This window comes from Coccinella septempunctata, chromosome 4 (assembly GCF_907165205.1).
Source record: "Coccinella septempunctata chromosome 4, icCocSept1.1, whole genome shotgun sequence".
Lineage (NCBI taxonomy): Eukaryota > Metazoa > Arthropoda > Insecta > Coleoptera > Coccinellidae > Coccinella > Coccinella septempunctata.
Window position 1 is genome coordinate 18,284,795 of NC_058192.1, and position 16,802 is coordinate 18,301,596.

General features: G+C 36.1%; 1 protein-coding gene across 2 annotated transcripts in view; it reads right to left on the bottom strand.

The window, feature by feature from the left end:
- Positions 1-887: 887 nt before the first annotated feature.
- LOC123311409 overlaps positions 888-16,802 on the bottom strand; it is an 80,939-nt gene continuing 65,024 nt past the window's right edge. Inside the window, exons 1-6 of one of the 2 annotated variants that reach the window (XM_044895328.1) lie at positions 8,789-8,870; positions 7,405-7,586; positions 1,980-2,120; positions 1,730-1,900; positions 1,200-1,461; positions 888-1,072 (exon numbers count right to left, since the gene is read on the bottom strand). In XM_044895328.1, the coding sequence (XP_044751263.1) occupies positions 1,038-1,072; positions 1,200-1,461; positions 1,730-1,900; positions 1,980-2,120; positions 7,405-7,581 (786 nt within the window). In that variant the 5' untranslated portion in view covers positions 7,582-7,586; positions 8,789-8,870 and the 3' untranslated portion in view covers positions 888-1,037. Of the gene's footprint in view, positions 1,073-1,199; positions 1,462-1,729; positions 1,901-1,979; positions 2,121-7,404; positions 7,587-8,788; positions 8,871-16,802 lie in introns of those variants that run through there. The other variant, XM_044895327.1, reaches the window with a different exon arrangement.

The following is a 16,802-nucleotide window of genomic DNA, read 5'->3' on the forward strand; positions in this document are numbered from 1 at the left end:
TAGAAGAGCAAATTGAGATTAGGGAATTCTGCCCTGAATCCCAAATGCGAGGGTGACAATTTTCTCATGAAATGATGAAATTTCTATAAAAAACATTTTGAACTTTAAACAGATCATACGATTTTCACAAAATGAGTTTTCAAACTTTAAACCACTACATTTGTTTCGCTATCACATTAGCATCTCAAGGTGGGTGAAGGTAAACCCTTATGGCTATTGTGATAGCGAAACACGTGTCGTGGTTTGAAAACTCATTTTGGGAAAATCGTACAATCTATTTCAAGTTCCAATTTCCATCAAGTTTCAGCCACATGAATTCAATATAAAAACATTTATGAGAAATTAAGGAAATATTCCGCTTCTGGGTCCTAAGGAAAGTACCCATCCTGGCCCCTATTTACCTACGCCTTGCCTCTGGGGCAAGAATATTGAGGATAGAAAATAAGAATTGTGTTGCTCAGAAAACCCCATACATGTAGAAATATTTTTTTTTATTCGATTCACTGAAATAACATTTTCAATATTTCCAGTTGCCACTGAGTTTCAGGACTGTTAATACCCAGCATTGTTAGAGCACAACCATTGTTAGAGACTACCGAATGAACTCAAAATTTTGAATGGGGGATAAGTAAAAAACAATAAATTGAAAATCTGATTTACAACTTATTTGCATATTTCCTTTATTGTTTCATAGAAGTAACGAGTTTTGTATTCAATGATTTTGTAGCTTTTTCTTTGGAATTAGTTTGCTTTCTGTTATTGTTATTATGTGTGATGTCCTCGACTTCTATACAACAACTTCTATACAACAAAGAGGCATCTCTATTACCTCGGTGAGTTGCACATCTTTCATCTGTGTGTATTTTCGGTTTAAATAAATAAATAAATAATATCCATATTTACGTTTATTAAAACACATTAATATAATTGCTAAAATGAGATTGGAAATGAATCCTAGGAAACCTTTTAATAAAATTTAACTTCTTCGAATTGTTTTTTCTCATTTTCTTCTCGTCTCATTTAGTTTGAGTACCAACTTAATTGTCATCTCCTACTGGATTGTCAGAAGTTTCTGGAAAAATAAAATCTCTTCTTAAAATGTGAAGGAATATTATATTATTTCTATAACATCGCCAATAGATCTGTTGAGCAGACAGACTACAGAACCTCTGTAAAATGATAAATAAAATATTAGCAACCTTTCTTTATAACTTCGCTCGAACTCAATCCCATGAAAAACTCTGCTTCATCGTCATCCTCGTTCTGAACCACGTGTCTTCCGTCACCAGCTTCCATTCCTTCTTCACCGTAATCGCCTTCTTCTGCTCCGATCACTTTGGCCAGATCCGTCAAGCTAAAGTACTCGTCAGTTGTGCCTCCATGATGGCTGTCATCCAGGGTCATTGAGGTCTTGCTGCTCTTGGGTGTCAACCAGTGCTCGGTCTCGGTAAAACTCATATTCTATGAGGAATAGTATTATATGAGCATGAGCAAAATGAAAAAAAGTTATTCAGTATGAAATGAACATTGAAAACTGTAATACAGCAAATAAAATTTCAAATGAGGGAAGACTTTTCGGAAGCACAGGTATAGTAGGCATAGACTTATTACTATTATTATTAATATGTCTATGGTAGTAGGACTGACATATTTAAATAAAAAAAGGCCTCTTTCCGAGTTTCAAGAACTCTTTAATATCTGTCATATCTATTCAATTTATTCGACTCACGTCATGGGCCTCGAAGGGCAACTTCCATTCCATTGCATGGTCACAGACGCAATCCTCAGCACAAATATAATCCAAGGGCCTGTCTGGAACGATCTCCTCTCTCTCACCTTTCATAATTTTCCTGTTCACTGAAATTTCAACAGCGCTTCGATCTTCGTACACATGGTCCTTCTGAAACAGAAAAAACATGTCTCCTTGGATTATTTCTTGCCTAATATACGGGGTCATGAAGAAGACTATGGTTACTCACCCTAGAATCAAGGTATTCTTGTACATCATCTGCTATATCTGATTCGCTCCTATTGAAAAATTTCGCTATGAACTCATGGACCTTTATCATAGGTCTCCTTCTCAGCAGTACTCTCAGTAGCAAGACAATGATGGCTCTGACCTGAAACGAATTTCAATTTCGACTCAATGAGAGATGAAGTTACCATTATATCCTGTTTTCAAAATCCTAATATTACTCAAATTTAGATTCTACGAGTCCTGTGGTCAATAGTATATTAGAGGAGCGATATACGAGGATGTAATGATATCTAGTTAGCCTAGGCCATTTCCATGCATAAAACAAATATTGTGTTACCATAGCAACGAACAATAACTCATAGAAGTGCCAGTGTGAAGTTTGAGGTCAAAAAAGTAAACCAGAGTTACGCAATAAATTAAAAGAAAGGAGATGTCCACCGCCATCATCAAGTACCTGTTAAGGGTTAAGAGGTAAGCAGATTTACGAAGATATGCTTAATACCCTTGGTTATCAATGTTCTTCGTATGCAACCGTGAAAAATTGGACTGTATGTAAGTTTCAAATGGGGTAAATTTTCCATTGAAGATGATGACCGATAGGGAAGACCAGTTCCTGTGTCAGTCCCTGAAAATATCGATGCAGTTCATGACCATGATTTTATCATGCCGTCGAATTAGACTGAAACGGATATCTGAAGCACTGAATATTTCATACAAACGAATTCATCATATTGTTCACGGTTCACGTCAACTTGGACATGGGAAAAATTGCTGCAATGGGGATCCCCAAATGTTTGAATGTTGACCAAAAAAAAAGCGTGCAAGGGGAAGCATCGTGTTCGATCTGTGCTCGATTTGAAAACGATGAAGGCTACTTGAACCGAATTGTTACTATGGATGAGACTTGGGTACATTTCTACGATCCAGAAACAAAGCAACAATCGATGGATGGGCCACACTCTGGTTCTCCAAGACTTGAGAAGTTTACTGTCCAAAAATCTGCTGAAAAAGTTTTTGCTTCAGTTTTTTGGGATTGCCATGGAGTAATCATGATTGATTTTTTGGATAAGGGTAGAAAAATGACCGGAGATTACTATTCGACATTACTGACCACTCTACGGGAAAAAATTAAAGAGAAAAGACGCGGAAAGCTATCCAAAGGTATTTTGTTTTTGCAGGACAACGCCCCTGCACACAAATCTCATGTTGCCATGCAAAAAATTCGTGATTTAGGCCCGGCGCAAATAGAAACGCAGGTTAGTGAGGTGACGCAGCGTGAGTTTTTGTAAAACATAGAAAAGACCAAGACCGTGCAAATAAAGCGTGATAGTGACTTGTCAGATAGTACATGCATCGAAGGAAAAAGCTGCGTCACCCTGCGTCACCTCACCAACCTGCGTTTCTATTTGCGCCTAGCCTTAGGGTTTGAATTATTAGAACACCACCCTTATTCAACATATCCGACTATCATTTCTTTTCTCAACTGAAAAAAAGTTTAAAAGGTCGTGAATTTTCTTCCAATGACCCCTAATAAAAGTTGTGGAGGTCTGGTTTGCAGAGCAAGGAGAAAATTTTTTTTTGAAAGGTCTAGAGACGTTGCAGGTTCGCTGTAATAAATGTATCAAAGTTGAGTAATAAAATATTTTTGGCTAAACTATTAATTTTAATGAGTTCATCCTTCTGTAAAAAAAAAGCCTCACCTTTGAAAACACTCTGTATAGTCTCAGATCAGGATACAATATATATATTTATATTCATCTTTTATTTAATCGAAATGAATTTTTTGCATAACATAATCACTTAGAACATAGAATATCAGGAAGGAGCTTTTTCGAATAAATGTGACGGGAATTGTGCGACGGAAACGGCCATATTGGTCTTCCAAATTTTGATTTGAAAAGTGGCAGACTTGGAAGTCAAATGATTCTGTTATCTGTGGCCAAATAAATAAAGTGATGTTTAAACTTCATTTTGACAATAACACTCCATGGGCGTAGGTGATGTTAAGTCTTAGACCTTAATACCATTAAGTATATAGCCAAGTAGTGTTAGGCGAGGTGAATTTATGCTTTGATTATCAATTTGAACGAGCGTGAAAAAGCTTCTGACTTTACGTTAGTGCTTTCCTAATTTTTTTGATAAATCAGAATCAACTGACTATTAAAGTTAGTTTTTTGGAAACTTCATTGTCCTACGCCACTGTTGAAACGGAAATATATGTCGGCCATATTTCTCCTCTATTCCGGTCAACTTGAAATGAGCAATATGCTCGTTCCTGTTATTCTATATTCTAAGCATAATCATGAATGAGAGGTATATTCTTGCCAGGTTGCCTGGAAACCTGCACAACGATGTTGCTCGAAAAATCAGTATCCACTTTCTGTTTTCCTGTAATCCATTAACCGAATTCTGTTCGCATAGTCATCAGGCTTCTATTGTTCCGTTTATCGAATTTTGTGAGCGTGGGACCACATCTGAACGTATATGCTTGAGTATTCGATGTGAACACTTTCTTGGGCTGTACTTGGAGCACCCTGTATAAACTTACAGTTCGAACAACACGACATCGAACAATTCGCTTCGGGTATAAAAAAGCCTTCAACACTACCCATTCGAAGCGTTAGGTATCTCGAATATTATAGTATAACAATCGCGGAAACGAATAAAAGCCTCGGCTTTATGCGTTGCCAATTATTTCTTCCTCAAGCTCCTAATTTCGTAATTTTACGATGATTCGCCCGTTTCTTAAGAGCCGTATGAAATTGAAACTATCCACTGGCAATCGGAGGTAATAACTCATCTCATGGATTCTCCAACTTCAACAGTTCAATGCGTTTTCCGTTGGAGGAAATATCCGCTATAGTCTTTGCGTACATCTAAAACCACATTACCTAGCCTTATACAGGGTGACAATGTGAAAACTTTCCAGTCCAATTATGTCACGACAAGGATGAAAGGAGGACATATTTTGAGCAGAACTGTAAACCGAAATCTCCTCAACCCTAGGTGTAGGAGCTATCTTACCGAGAAGACTATACGTCCTGTGTTGAATAAATTGGAACCCATTGGTTCAGAATTCAATCAGCAATCATCCGTACGTCAACGAAACTCAATAGTTGCCAAAAATATCACCGCTATCTGTGGAGCAGCCCACTGCTAAGCAACATGGTTGTCAACCCGGTTGACAGAGAGCTATGAAGATAGAACACTTGGAGTAATCAAACAACCGGCAACGAGCCTACATACGAGAAACATAGTTATTAAATAAGGAGAAGTAGAAGAGGGCGCAATAGGAGATCGGAAGTTGTACTAAGGGTCACTCGTGTATAGCCACACTCTACGTCACACTAGCCCGCATTGGCGTAGCTATCACAAAATTAGGTGGTGCCGTAAAATGTAATAAAATAATTCAATTCTCATTCAGTCACTTGACTACTGATTACTGATTGCTGTGTGTGTTGGACGGATAAACCAAACCTGCCACAAGCGGTCTATTGTAGCACACAGGCATGCTAGTAGAGCTAGCTCTCTCTCCCTCCAGTCCCTCCATCCTACTCAAAAAGGAGATGATGTCGGAGGGGGAGTGATTCTTGAGTTCCTCTAGGACCATCTTCGGAGAACCAAATACTCCAAGTCTGACCCTGTCTGCCACCGGGCAGTCACATAGGATGTGCTCAATCGTTTCGTCCTCCTCTAAGCAGAGTCTGCAGAGCGGGTCATTGACGATGCTAAGTTTTTTAAGATGGGCTCTCAGTCTACAGTGTCCTGTGAAAACCGCCATGATAGATCTCAGATTGGTTCTAGAAAATCCTAGCCAACGACTGGTGTATGGACTGGGAGGCACTGAAATAGCCCTAAGTATAGGGAAATTCCTATACTTGGTTCCGGGCCTAAGAGCTGATGTTGCGCCTTCTCTGGCTAGAGCATCCGATACTTCTTTGCTTCTGAGGCCAGAGTGTCCAGGTATCCAAATCAGTTGCAGTCTGTTTAAACTTTCCAATTTGGAGAGTTTAGATCTCCATTCAAATACCTGTGCCGAGTTGCATTTGTCAGATGCGAGAGATGTAATCGCGGCTTGACTATCCGTTAGGATTTTTATTGACCTACCCGCCCAACCCATGTTAAGCAAATGGTTGGCGCATAGATCAATGGCGAAGATGTCGACTTTCTCAGACTGGCACTGAGTCAGCGGTCTACGACTGTAGACTCCGGCTCCAGATCACTGAGTCATCAGTAAACCAGCAAGGTCCTTGTAGACAGAATTCCTTGTGACGGAGCCATTCGTCTCTGCTTCGAATCAGAGATGGTTTCATCCGTGCTGGTTTTTGTGATTATCTTATCAGTTCTCATGCATATCACCACTTGACTAACTCGTGAAAGTATTCTCAGCACTTCCAGTGACTTATTCATTAGATAAACGATGTTTTCACACGAAATTTGAAGTTGTCTAAAGTTCTCTTCTTTGAAACTTTACCCACTGGCTTTGCTTCGATACCTAATACGTCACCATCCTTCAATCGGCTCTGAGCTGAATTGCTCCTCCCTTCTAAATCTTCTTGGTTATCAACACGGTAGATTGCCAACCTGGTTGACAACCATGTAACTCTTCTCTCTTTGCTGTTTGAGGATGTAGAAGGCAAGGCAATTGCAAGGCAATTGTTTGCGCGCCACTGGCAAGAATTCGGCATTTCGCAGACCAGAACTAGACCAATTTTACGTTGAGTCGTGGACCTACAGCACCCTGTACCGTACAAAATTCAATCGACCCAGGAGGTGAAAGCAAAGTTTCATAGAAAATGACGTGTGTTATCTGAATCCTGAAGCTGGATCTGGAGCAGTTAGAAACTGACCCGTATTTTCATTGGAAAATCAACACTGGCGGTGGGGACCACTTCTGGATGAATGGATACATCGACAACAGAAATTGATGAACTTGGGAAGATACCAATCCACATGTTATCCAAGAGTGTCCAATGCATCCCGGAAAAGTAACTGTTTGGATTTCGGGCCGGTGGCCTCATCGGTCCATATTTCCTTGAGAATGACATTGGCTAGACAATCACCATCAACAGCAGGTGCTAAAGCGACATTTGGTCTCAACAGGACTCGCTACCTACCACAAAGCTCTTGCCACATTGGACATTGAACTGGCCACCGAGATCGTGCGATTTGACTGTGCAGGGAATCTTATGGCGCCGTTCTATGTAAGTGACTCGCCTACCCTATGGACCCTCAAAGTCATCATAACCCATGACATCGGTCAAATTCAGCCTAATGTATGCGCTAGAGTTAAGGAGGAAAATAAAACATTTCGGATGCTCGTTCTATGGAACGAAAAATCATATACAGCAAGCAGGCATACAAATGACGAATACTTGTCTTCTAAGCTAAGCTAAGCCTTCGTGGTTAATAGGCCTAAGGGATACCTCGGGATGAGTTGCCAAGTATTTTTCGTCCTCTCTTATAGTGTTGATTTTCAGGGCGTTCAGCTGGATCTGCTGGTTTTCGGTCAGCTCTTCCAGATTGTAGTAGAGTGTTCCCCTAGGAGAGTCAGTTGGATGGTACTTCATGGGTTGGTCTACTGGTAATGAATCGTCCGCCATTTTGTCTAAAATATCGAAAAAATTGTTTTAAAATACAGTGTGTCCATTTGAAAAGGTAACACCTTCAATAACTCGGACCCCATACAAAATCAGAAAAAATTCAAAAAGACTTTGGTTCGAAGGGAGATTTTATACGATTGGTTCTAATCACTTTGTATCAACCTTGTGAGCTTAATGACAGGAACTCCTTGAATCTATTTTAAAAAGGAAGGGGGCTTGAGTGACACTTTTCACTTTTTACAAAGGTAATACTCTTCAGAAATGACATGCACTTGAAAATGTTTGTAAGTACGTTCAAATGCCTTCATGGTTGTTCTTGAAAATTTCAATAAATGGGTAGGTATAGGAGTATAGGACAATGACTCATTATTCATTCCACATCTTGTGAAACACCCTGTACATCAAATTTTTAAGAAGCGAAATTTTCCACACAGTGTAAACTAAATACTCTTTCAAACATTGGAAGTACTGGCACACTCTATCAATATTTCATGTTTCCGATATTCAATGTTGCGCACTGAGTATATATTTTGATGCCACTGCAATCATTCCAAAAGATCTGAAACTAGTTTTACCAATGGAATTCAGTATTATATAAAATTCAATAAGCTGAACTGTTGCACATTGAGTGCATATAATATTATCAAAAAAGAGCAATAAGTTCAAAATATTCTAATCTGTTCTATGATCTAGTTCAACAAAGATTGAAAATGTCGAAAACTGAAAAATTATTGACACGTTATACACAGTTCCCTCGTCAGTAGTTGTTAATTTTTTTTTGAACTCATTGCGTTTCATCAGGTTGATTTCTCAATGCATACAAAACATTAATCATTCCAATATTTCCTACTGATAACCGTTAAACTAGAATACAAAAAGGATAGTTGATTGTTGGTTCGTACTATGTCCTTCTTACCATTTCAGAGTGTCTTAAGCATCATGATTTACTCAAGTTCTAAAAATGCTTAAGGGGAACGCTCTCCAGATAAAATTGCATCAACAACAGTTATAAAAATGTTGAATGTAAAACAGTTAACTATATTCGTTCAAGATATCCCACGCTGAAAGCATTTTGCGAATTATAATTGGAAAGGTCTTCGGAAGCGTTAATTAGACGAATTTTTTGCATATCTAATATCGCGCATAGGTCAAACCAGTTCTGGAAATTGTTGTCAGTAAAGAATTATCTGAGAGATGTAAAACTTACCAAATTTTCTTTATAAAACTGATATTTTGTTCAGAATGTCGCCGAAATTATAGATTTAGGATATGTCACAATTGACAAATTTGAATAGAAAAGAATTACCTACCTACATTCAAAAAGTATTCATGCAATAGTGTAATGATTGTTGATTTATATCTTATTTTAAGTCTTTGTTGTGTTTTATATGTATATTGGAAGAGGAAACCCACAAAAATTCCAGGTAAACTGCAAACTTTTACGTGCTTGTTTCTCTGACATCAATATATTTCGAGCCGTGAATGGTTTGAAACGATAAAGTTTTACTGGTTGATGAAATATTTGTCTACCTAATCAATTATGTAGGTACCTCCGTAAACACTATAAGAAAAAATTTCACGAATTTAAGGGTAATTACTAATATGTATTCATCAGAATTGTCGTTCTCAATGCGTGAAAAAATGAATATCCAATCTAATGGAGACTACATGAAATATTTTTTGGGTATAGCACCAGTAGAAAATGAAAAGAAAATTGAAAAACGCAGAAACAAATAACACCTATTTTCAAATTCAAATCTTGATTTGGTAAATCAGTAGAATACTGAAAAATAAGTTGTGTTTGTTCAGTAAAAGAATTGTGTTTGAAATTATGAACAGTGTGATAAGAGCCTTCTATTCTTTGTGAATCAGATATAAAAACAAATTCTAAAATAATTCATACAAGATGACAGTAGTTTCAGGACAATCGTAAAAAAATTGTGGAAAATTAAAAAGTATTCTGCCTCTAATACTAGCAACAAGGCCAGTTTTTTACTATAAAAAAGGATGATCCTTACTGTTTTTTTTAGTGGTTTTTGAGGGTTACCACCACTTTACACTACCCTTACTTTTCCGAAGAGCAAGATGCAAATTTGTAACTAAAAGCCCATTCTCCATCTCCAAAACCTTGGATTGTGTGTCCACTTGCTCTAAGTCTATAATGCTCTAAACCTAATCGTTTCCAAAAAAAACTGCCTGAAAGAGTAGAAAACTCTGTCAGATTTTTAAACATTTTTGTTATATTCTGGTAGACGCAGTCTAGTACGTTATATATCTATTTTCATTCCGGCTACATAAATACCTATTGAATTTTTTTTCGTGTGAGAATTTCATGTACTATGTTATCTGCTCTAATCTTGAACTACTTTTGACTCAATATATCTCAGAAGAATATGAACTTGAACTATTTTTCTTTATGAAATGAAAAAGAAAATAATTATTCTGCGTTTGTGTCGCATCTTTGGTATGGTAAACATCCAGTAAGAAAGCTTTCTGCGTAGGTGATACCTGCGTTTTTCTAAGTCAACTAGGTGCTCTTTTCAAAAGAAAAAACACATCTTCATGTTATAGCTCAACAAATATACCTGTTGGAAAAAATATAGAACGCCACTGGATTGCTTTCAAAAAAGTGTCATTTCAACATCCTAGCACAAACAGAAACGGAGATAATGACCAAAGTTGAAATTTTAATTTTGGCTTACAACTCAAAAACTAAAGAAGATACAGAAATGCAGTTGATGGCAATTGGCATTATTAGTTTCTCGAAAAAAGATGACGTTAATTCTAGGGATACTAAAAGCTTATGCAGTGAAGATGTGCTTTCGTAATAGAATGCTCATTCTTATCCTCGAATAGAACGGATAGGAATGACGTTAAAGTTTTTCGATATCATTTCATAAGACATGGGAAACCATCAATCAAGAAGATGCCATAGGATAACAGTACACTCTTCAATTTTTGATTCGATCTATTATTTAATTAAATAATGGACCATATTCGTCTCGACCACACATGGTCTGTGATTTAAATCATGTTTCAAAATTAGTTCCTTTCTGTCCTCGATTTTACATCCTCGCCGTAGAAAAGATTTCAATTAACTCTCTGTTGTAGTTTGGAAAAAATATACTGCTAACTGTTTATCCTTCTTCAGATGATACGATAAGATGACGCTATTATATATGTACATGGAGTTCCAACTAAACACTAAACCATTTAAGTTTTTATGGCATGTCACAAAAAGTTTGTATTTCTGAAACATCCTCAGTTTTATGGAACAAATATGTTATTGTTTTGATTATATAGGGATTAGATTGCTGTTCATTAAAAAAAATCTAACCTAACCTAATACGGATTTTTTCCACTAGAAGTTAGTACTTATTCCGCTATTTTGTTCTTCTGATCACTTTTTTTCGATGAATTTTACCAATGCTTTTGAAACATTGAAGACTTAGTCTAAAGACATGTTTTCTTGGATGTTTGGAATGTAATAGTATGTAGGTATATTCTATTCTAAGTAGAGGCGAGAACAGCTCTGGTGACGGACACAATAGAACAGTAGGGGGTGGTTGACTATAAATCCTCCCCACTTTTTTGTGTCTCTGTGTAGAAAAAATATCAAGAAGTTTCATAATCCATAATCAATTTTTGCAAAAAGTCTTTTATGTGAATTACTTTTTTTACAAATGGTTAACCTATTTTTGAATTCAAAATTTGTTTCATCTGCCACCGTTTGTTCTGTACAACAACCTAGGTTCGACGTATAAAAAGATATTGACAAATGAAATAGCAATAAAAATTTTATATATGTAAAATAAATGAAATATTCAGAATATTAAGGGAATATCAAACGCTCAATGATGCAATAAAATTCCGATATGAACTAAAAATGAAAAAAAACCCAAACTCAATATTTGGAAGAAAAATTTATCAACTATAAAGCAATATGTCGTTAATGAATTGATCAACTTAATATTTTGTAAGCGTCCTTCATTTTCTACAAATTTTCTTTTGTCTTTCTATTGCTGCCAGAATCAAACCGTGATTGTGGGTGTAAAATAGATTGAGGGTGGGTTCATGCAGTATCATTAACAACAAATGGTGGCAGAATTACTAAGATCTAAGACCTAAGAAAGGAATGTACAGGGTGGGCAAAATTGGTAATACCTGAAGTACAACTTTTCAACCCAACGAGATAGAGGAAAATGCATGGCACATTTCGGTCGTCTTTTTTCGAGAAACTAATAATGCCATCAACTGCATTACTCTAAGAATAAGAAAAAACACAACTTTATGTTATAGCTCAGCAAATAAACCTGTAGGAAAAAATCATAGTACGCCACTGGATTGCTATCAAAAAAGTGTATTGTGTCTTCATTTCAACATCCTTGCACAAACGGAGAATAATGACCAAAGTTGAAATCGCCCAAATTTAAATTTTGGCCTATAACTCAAAAACAAAAGAGGATAGAGCAATGCAGTTGATGGCATTATTAGTTTCTCGAAAAAAGACGACACGAATGGTATATTCATTTTTCTCTATCTCGTTGGATTAAAAAGTTGTAGTTCAGGTATCACCAATTTTGCATACCCTTTACAGATGGCGTGAAAGTCATCTACCAATGATATTGGTTGTTTTCTTGGGTCTTAGTTCTTGGTAAATTTGTGCAGATGGCAAATACATACATCCCTTTCTTAGGTATAAGTTCTTAGTAACTCTGCATAAAGTCACCATTGAATTTGTCAATTTCTTAGGTTTTAGTTCTTAGGAACTCTGCATAAACCCACCACAATATAAAAATGAATAAATATATAGGGTGAGCCATTTATAAAATCGAAGTAAGGAGGATTTCCCAATTGAATGACATAGCCAGAAGATTCAGTCCAAGTGCTTAACAAAATTTCAGATAATTTTCAGCTGAGAACTTTCACTATTGAATGGATAATAAGGGTTATTGAAGAATTCGCATTAGCTGAAACAATCTGTATACATAAAGTTAAATTAATGAAAACAAGATTACTCTTTATGTTCAATTCGTCACTTCAGTATTTTTGGGAAGTGGCATTCATTAACTATTTTTTCGAATTATCCGAATACCGATCCGAAAGCCATCTGTCGGAAGCTGTACTCAAATTTTTCACTGGAATTGCTAGTTTTTGTTGCGGCCGTTACTCACGTTTCTGCTAAAATCAGAACCGATCTTATGCAGTTAGCTGTAACAACCACCGCCTAGGTCAGATATGATTACAGCTTTCAAGATGCCGGCAATAATTAGTTCATGATTTGCAACATAATGAAATATCTCCGAAGAAGAAAAATTAAAGAGTGGTTTTGCTCTGACCGATCTCCGAGTCACCTTACATGTTCAATTTGCATTCCACCAAGAACCGTGATATCCAGATAAAGATCTGATAAGCATGGTTATCAATGAAAGATTGATCAGTCGCATGCCAACTGTATTTATAATTGCGGGATATAAGATATTGATGATATACGCTGATTAGAGGGCAATATATGCAAGAAATGCCTCAAGTAGTTGTAAATGCAGCGTACTATATAATACATCACAAAGCTCTCCTAGCTGACGTTGTCGTTTATCCTGCTTTTGTGAGGGAATATTCGAATATTTAGTATTTTGAAGTAAAATGAGATGAGAGAAAATTTAATTTGGAATAATATGGGAAGTGAAAAAAGTTTTAGGTATTGAAACAATTTATTGAGTACATACATATAGACTACCGCGCGAAATTGTAAATTTCATTTAGTTCTCTTGATATTCTCAGTTTCCCAGCAAAATTTTCCATATTTGCTTCGAGGAAAGTTATAAAATCAGTTCAGTCGTTTTTCGTGATGCGATGACAAAACAGAACAGGGCTCCATTATTATCTACAAAAAGATTGTCCAAGGATCAAAACACTCGTTAGCTTTTTCGAGGTTTGATGGTAAGAATTGAGTCATCATAATCCTTATCTCATTCTATTTATTCGTTTACTGAACCTAAGTGTTATAGTTATACACAATAAAATATGATCATTGCTACTCGAATTCAATTCACATACATAATATCCATAGATATAAAAATTAACAAATTTTACAATCTGAATCGAACTAGCCAACTACCACCACTCGGTGCATCAACACAAAGTCCATTCCATCGGGGAAGCGTAGATGCAGACCATAGTATCGGTCTCATTTGACCTCATCAGAGGAACACAACTCCCACCTTGATGAAAATATTACCAATCATTGAACTAAAGAAAGTTCTTTAGTTCAATGTTACCAATTGATGGACGCCATGCCTATAGTCGATGTCAAAAGACCCCATGATGTATTGATACAACCCAGCGCCACCTGAGAGGAAACGGGAGCCAACTCAATTATCCTTCTTGACTCCCACAGTGTGAACGGCAGCATGCATCATGGTTTCAACTCTCAGTTTACAGGAACCGCTTTTAACGGTCATTCTGCATTAGAGAGGGAGCTGCGGAATAGTTTGAGTTTACAGTTGTAACCGCTGCACGGACATTAAGGATAATACAGTGACTCTATACAAGATATAGAGTCACTGTAATACCAATGAGTTTAATACTCAATGATAATACTCAAAATTAATTTATATATAATGACATAACATCCCTTGATGAAAAATCTATAAATATTGAGATGTAAATTGAACTATATAGCCAATTACCATCACTCGGATCATTCATAAAAACATATTTTTTTATGCCACTGTCAAGTGATTCATAGATATCGTCACAGAACGATATCGTTATGATCAAGGAAATGCATAGAATATTTTATTATTATATTTTATTTCTTCATTATGCATAGCATAATTCGTGTACGATATAACCCATTTGATTATGATCACTATATGCATCCATGGTAGATGAAATATCATCAAACTTCCTGGAAACAACCATTTCGCTACCCCCTACCCATCCAACATCCAGAAGTAGAAATTTCACAAATTTCCCTCCATTTTTCTTCATTTACTCAAATACTATAATTCATATATACAGGGTGTCCCAAAACTAGTGAATCAAACGTCACACCACGATAGAGTAGATCAAACTATCGAATGACACCAACATTAGTTGAACGAAAATGTACCGTTTCTGAAAAAACCTAACCTAAAGTTGCCGATTTTCGAACTATTTTTTCAATCACAAGGCCAATTTGTGATTAAGGATATCGTTTTTCTCCCATATTATCACCCCTATAGAGGGGGTTTATTCTGAGTAATAAAAATCATGTAGAAAAAACAATCGTTTTAATTTACATTTACTTAGGTTATCGATTAACTACTTGAAATAATTTCAATTAGGGGAGATAAACAATAATCTTAGTTCAATATAATTTAAAATCGATATCCTTTTTCACAAACTCGCCCTGTGATTAAGAAAAATAGTTCGAAAATCGGCAACTTTAGGTATTTTAATGAAATTCTGATTATTTTGGAAACGGTACATTTTCGTTGAAATAATGTTGGTGTCATTCGATAAAATTTGGTCTACTCTATCGTGGCGTGATGTTTGATTCACTAGTTTTGGGACACCCTGTATAAAATTTTCCGACTACCACAATACTGCCTAAAATATTACCTATTACCTAATTCAATTAAGTTTGGTCCAGTTGTTTAATGATTATTCAATTCGATAATCAAATAACGATGCTTCTTCTAGACCTATTAATATATTTTACGAATAGTTTCATTTATCAAAAAGCATGAATTCGCCGTTTAAAAAACTGTCCAACTGCTTTCAAACATTTATTTGCAAACTACAAAAAGAAATCCTTAAAAATTCGTATCTTTCTCGACCTCTTTCACAATCCTTTTTAGCCTTTACCTGTCTCCTTTCTAGTATTCCGAAAATACTAGCAATAAACATAGCTCTCCAATAAATCTCCCTTCGTCTACCTGACAGTTTTACAAAGGGGCTGACGAAAGTTCTATGTTAATGGTACACAACTTCTTTGCATATTGACACAAATTTTTTTTCAATCTGCAACGTTAATTTGCATGTACCCTTGGAACCCCCTTTAGTGACGTCCAGAGAAAGGTTTGACTTTTGTGTCGAATTAGAGTGACTAGTATTTAGAAAGGCTTTCAGAACCGAAGCCTTTATGCTAAAATTACCCAATGCGGTTATATGGGGGTGGTGTAAATCAAACTCTTTTTGTGTTTTGCATATTACGGTTCTTCGTCGGGGAATTTGGGGAACCTTTGGATACTCGAAAATGAGTTTTTTATTATTTTGGCTATTCCAAACTACCTACTCCTTGACTTTTCGACTTATAGTTTCTCGGAAGAAAAGGATTAGTGAAACACTAATATTAGTGGAATATTAATGGTATTTCCAATAATTCTAGAATTCCCCAAAATGACATCAACTTCTTAAATTCCTAGTGTGAACATTCGGAACTTAATAATTATACACTGGGACCGCAAAATATAATGGACGGAAAAAATTCACTTGAATTCATTCTTGGATACCTTTTTTAGTTTTTTGTTCCAGGTGCTTTCATCCTCATCATGTCCTAATAACGATTTTTATGTACAGGATGGAAACGCTGACATACAGGGTAGCACAAAAAGTTGCATTTTATGTAAACATATCACAATCCTGCTGTAGCCCACGTTATTTTTTTCAGAATTTGAGTGTAAAATGCAATTCTTGTGCTACCCTGTATATCAGCGTATTCATTCATTCTGTCCATAAAATCGATATCAGGACATGATGCACATGAAAACATCAGCAACCTATCAAAAAATTATGGAAATTGGTTGAAAACCTTGAAAGTTATTCAAAATTGAAGTCAGGCAAATTTTTTTTCATCCGGATGATTTTGCAGTCCACTATGGTCAGTAATTATCGCTGTTTTTCATTATTTTAGTATGTATATCTAGGTATAAGGGAGAAAAGAATGGTTCAATGTAGAGAGTTTGAACATTGAATTAATACACTATGCTGATCAGGACAGACCATGTAGAGTGTTTGATATACCCCATAAAAAAATACAACGAGATATCTTCATGTTTTTTTCGGAAATCGGGAGGCAGTTCAATTTTTAAATATATATTTGTAATCATTGAAAATTCCTGCCTGGTATCCCTCAAATATCTTGGAGGTTATCGTTTTGAAGATTTTGCAATTCAATTCATGAATATGCTGAAATATTTTAGTTTGGCATTCATATAGGAGTAAAAAATCGATAA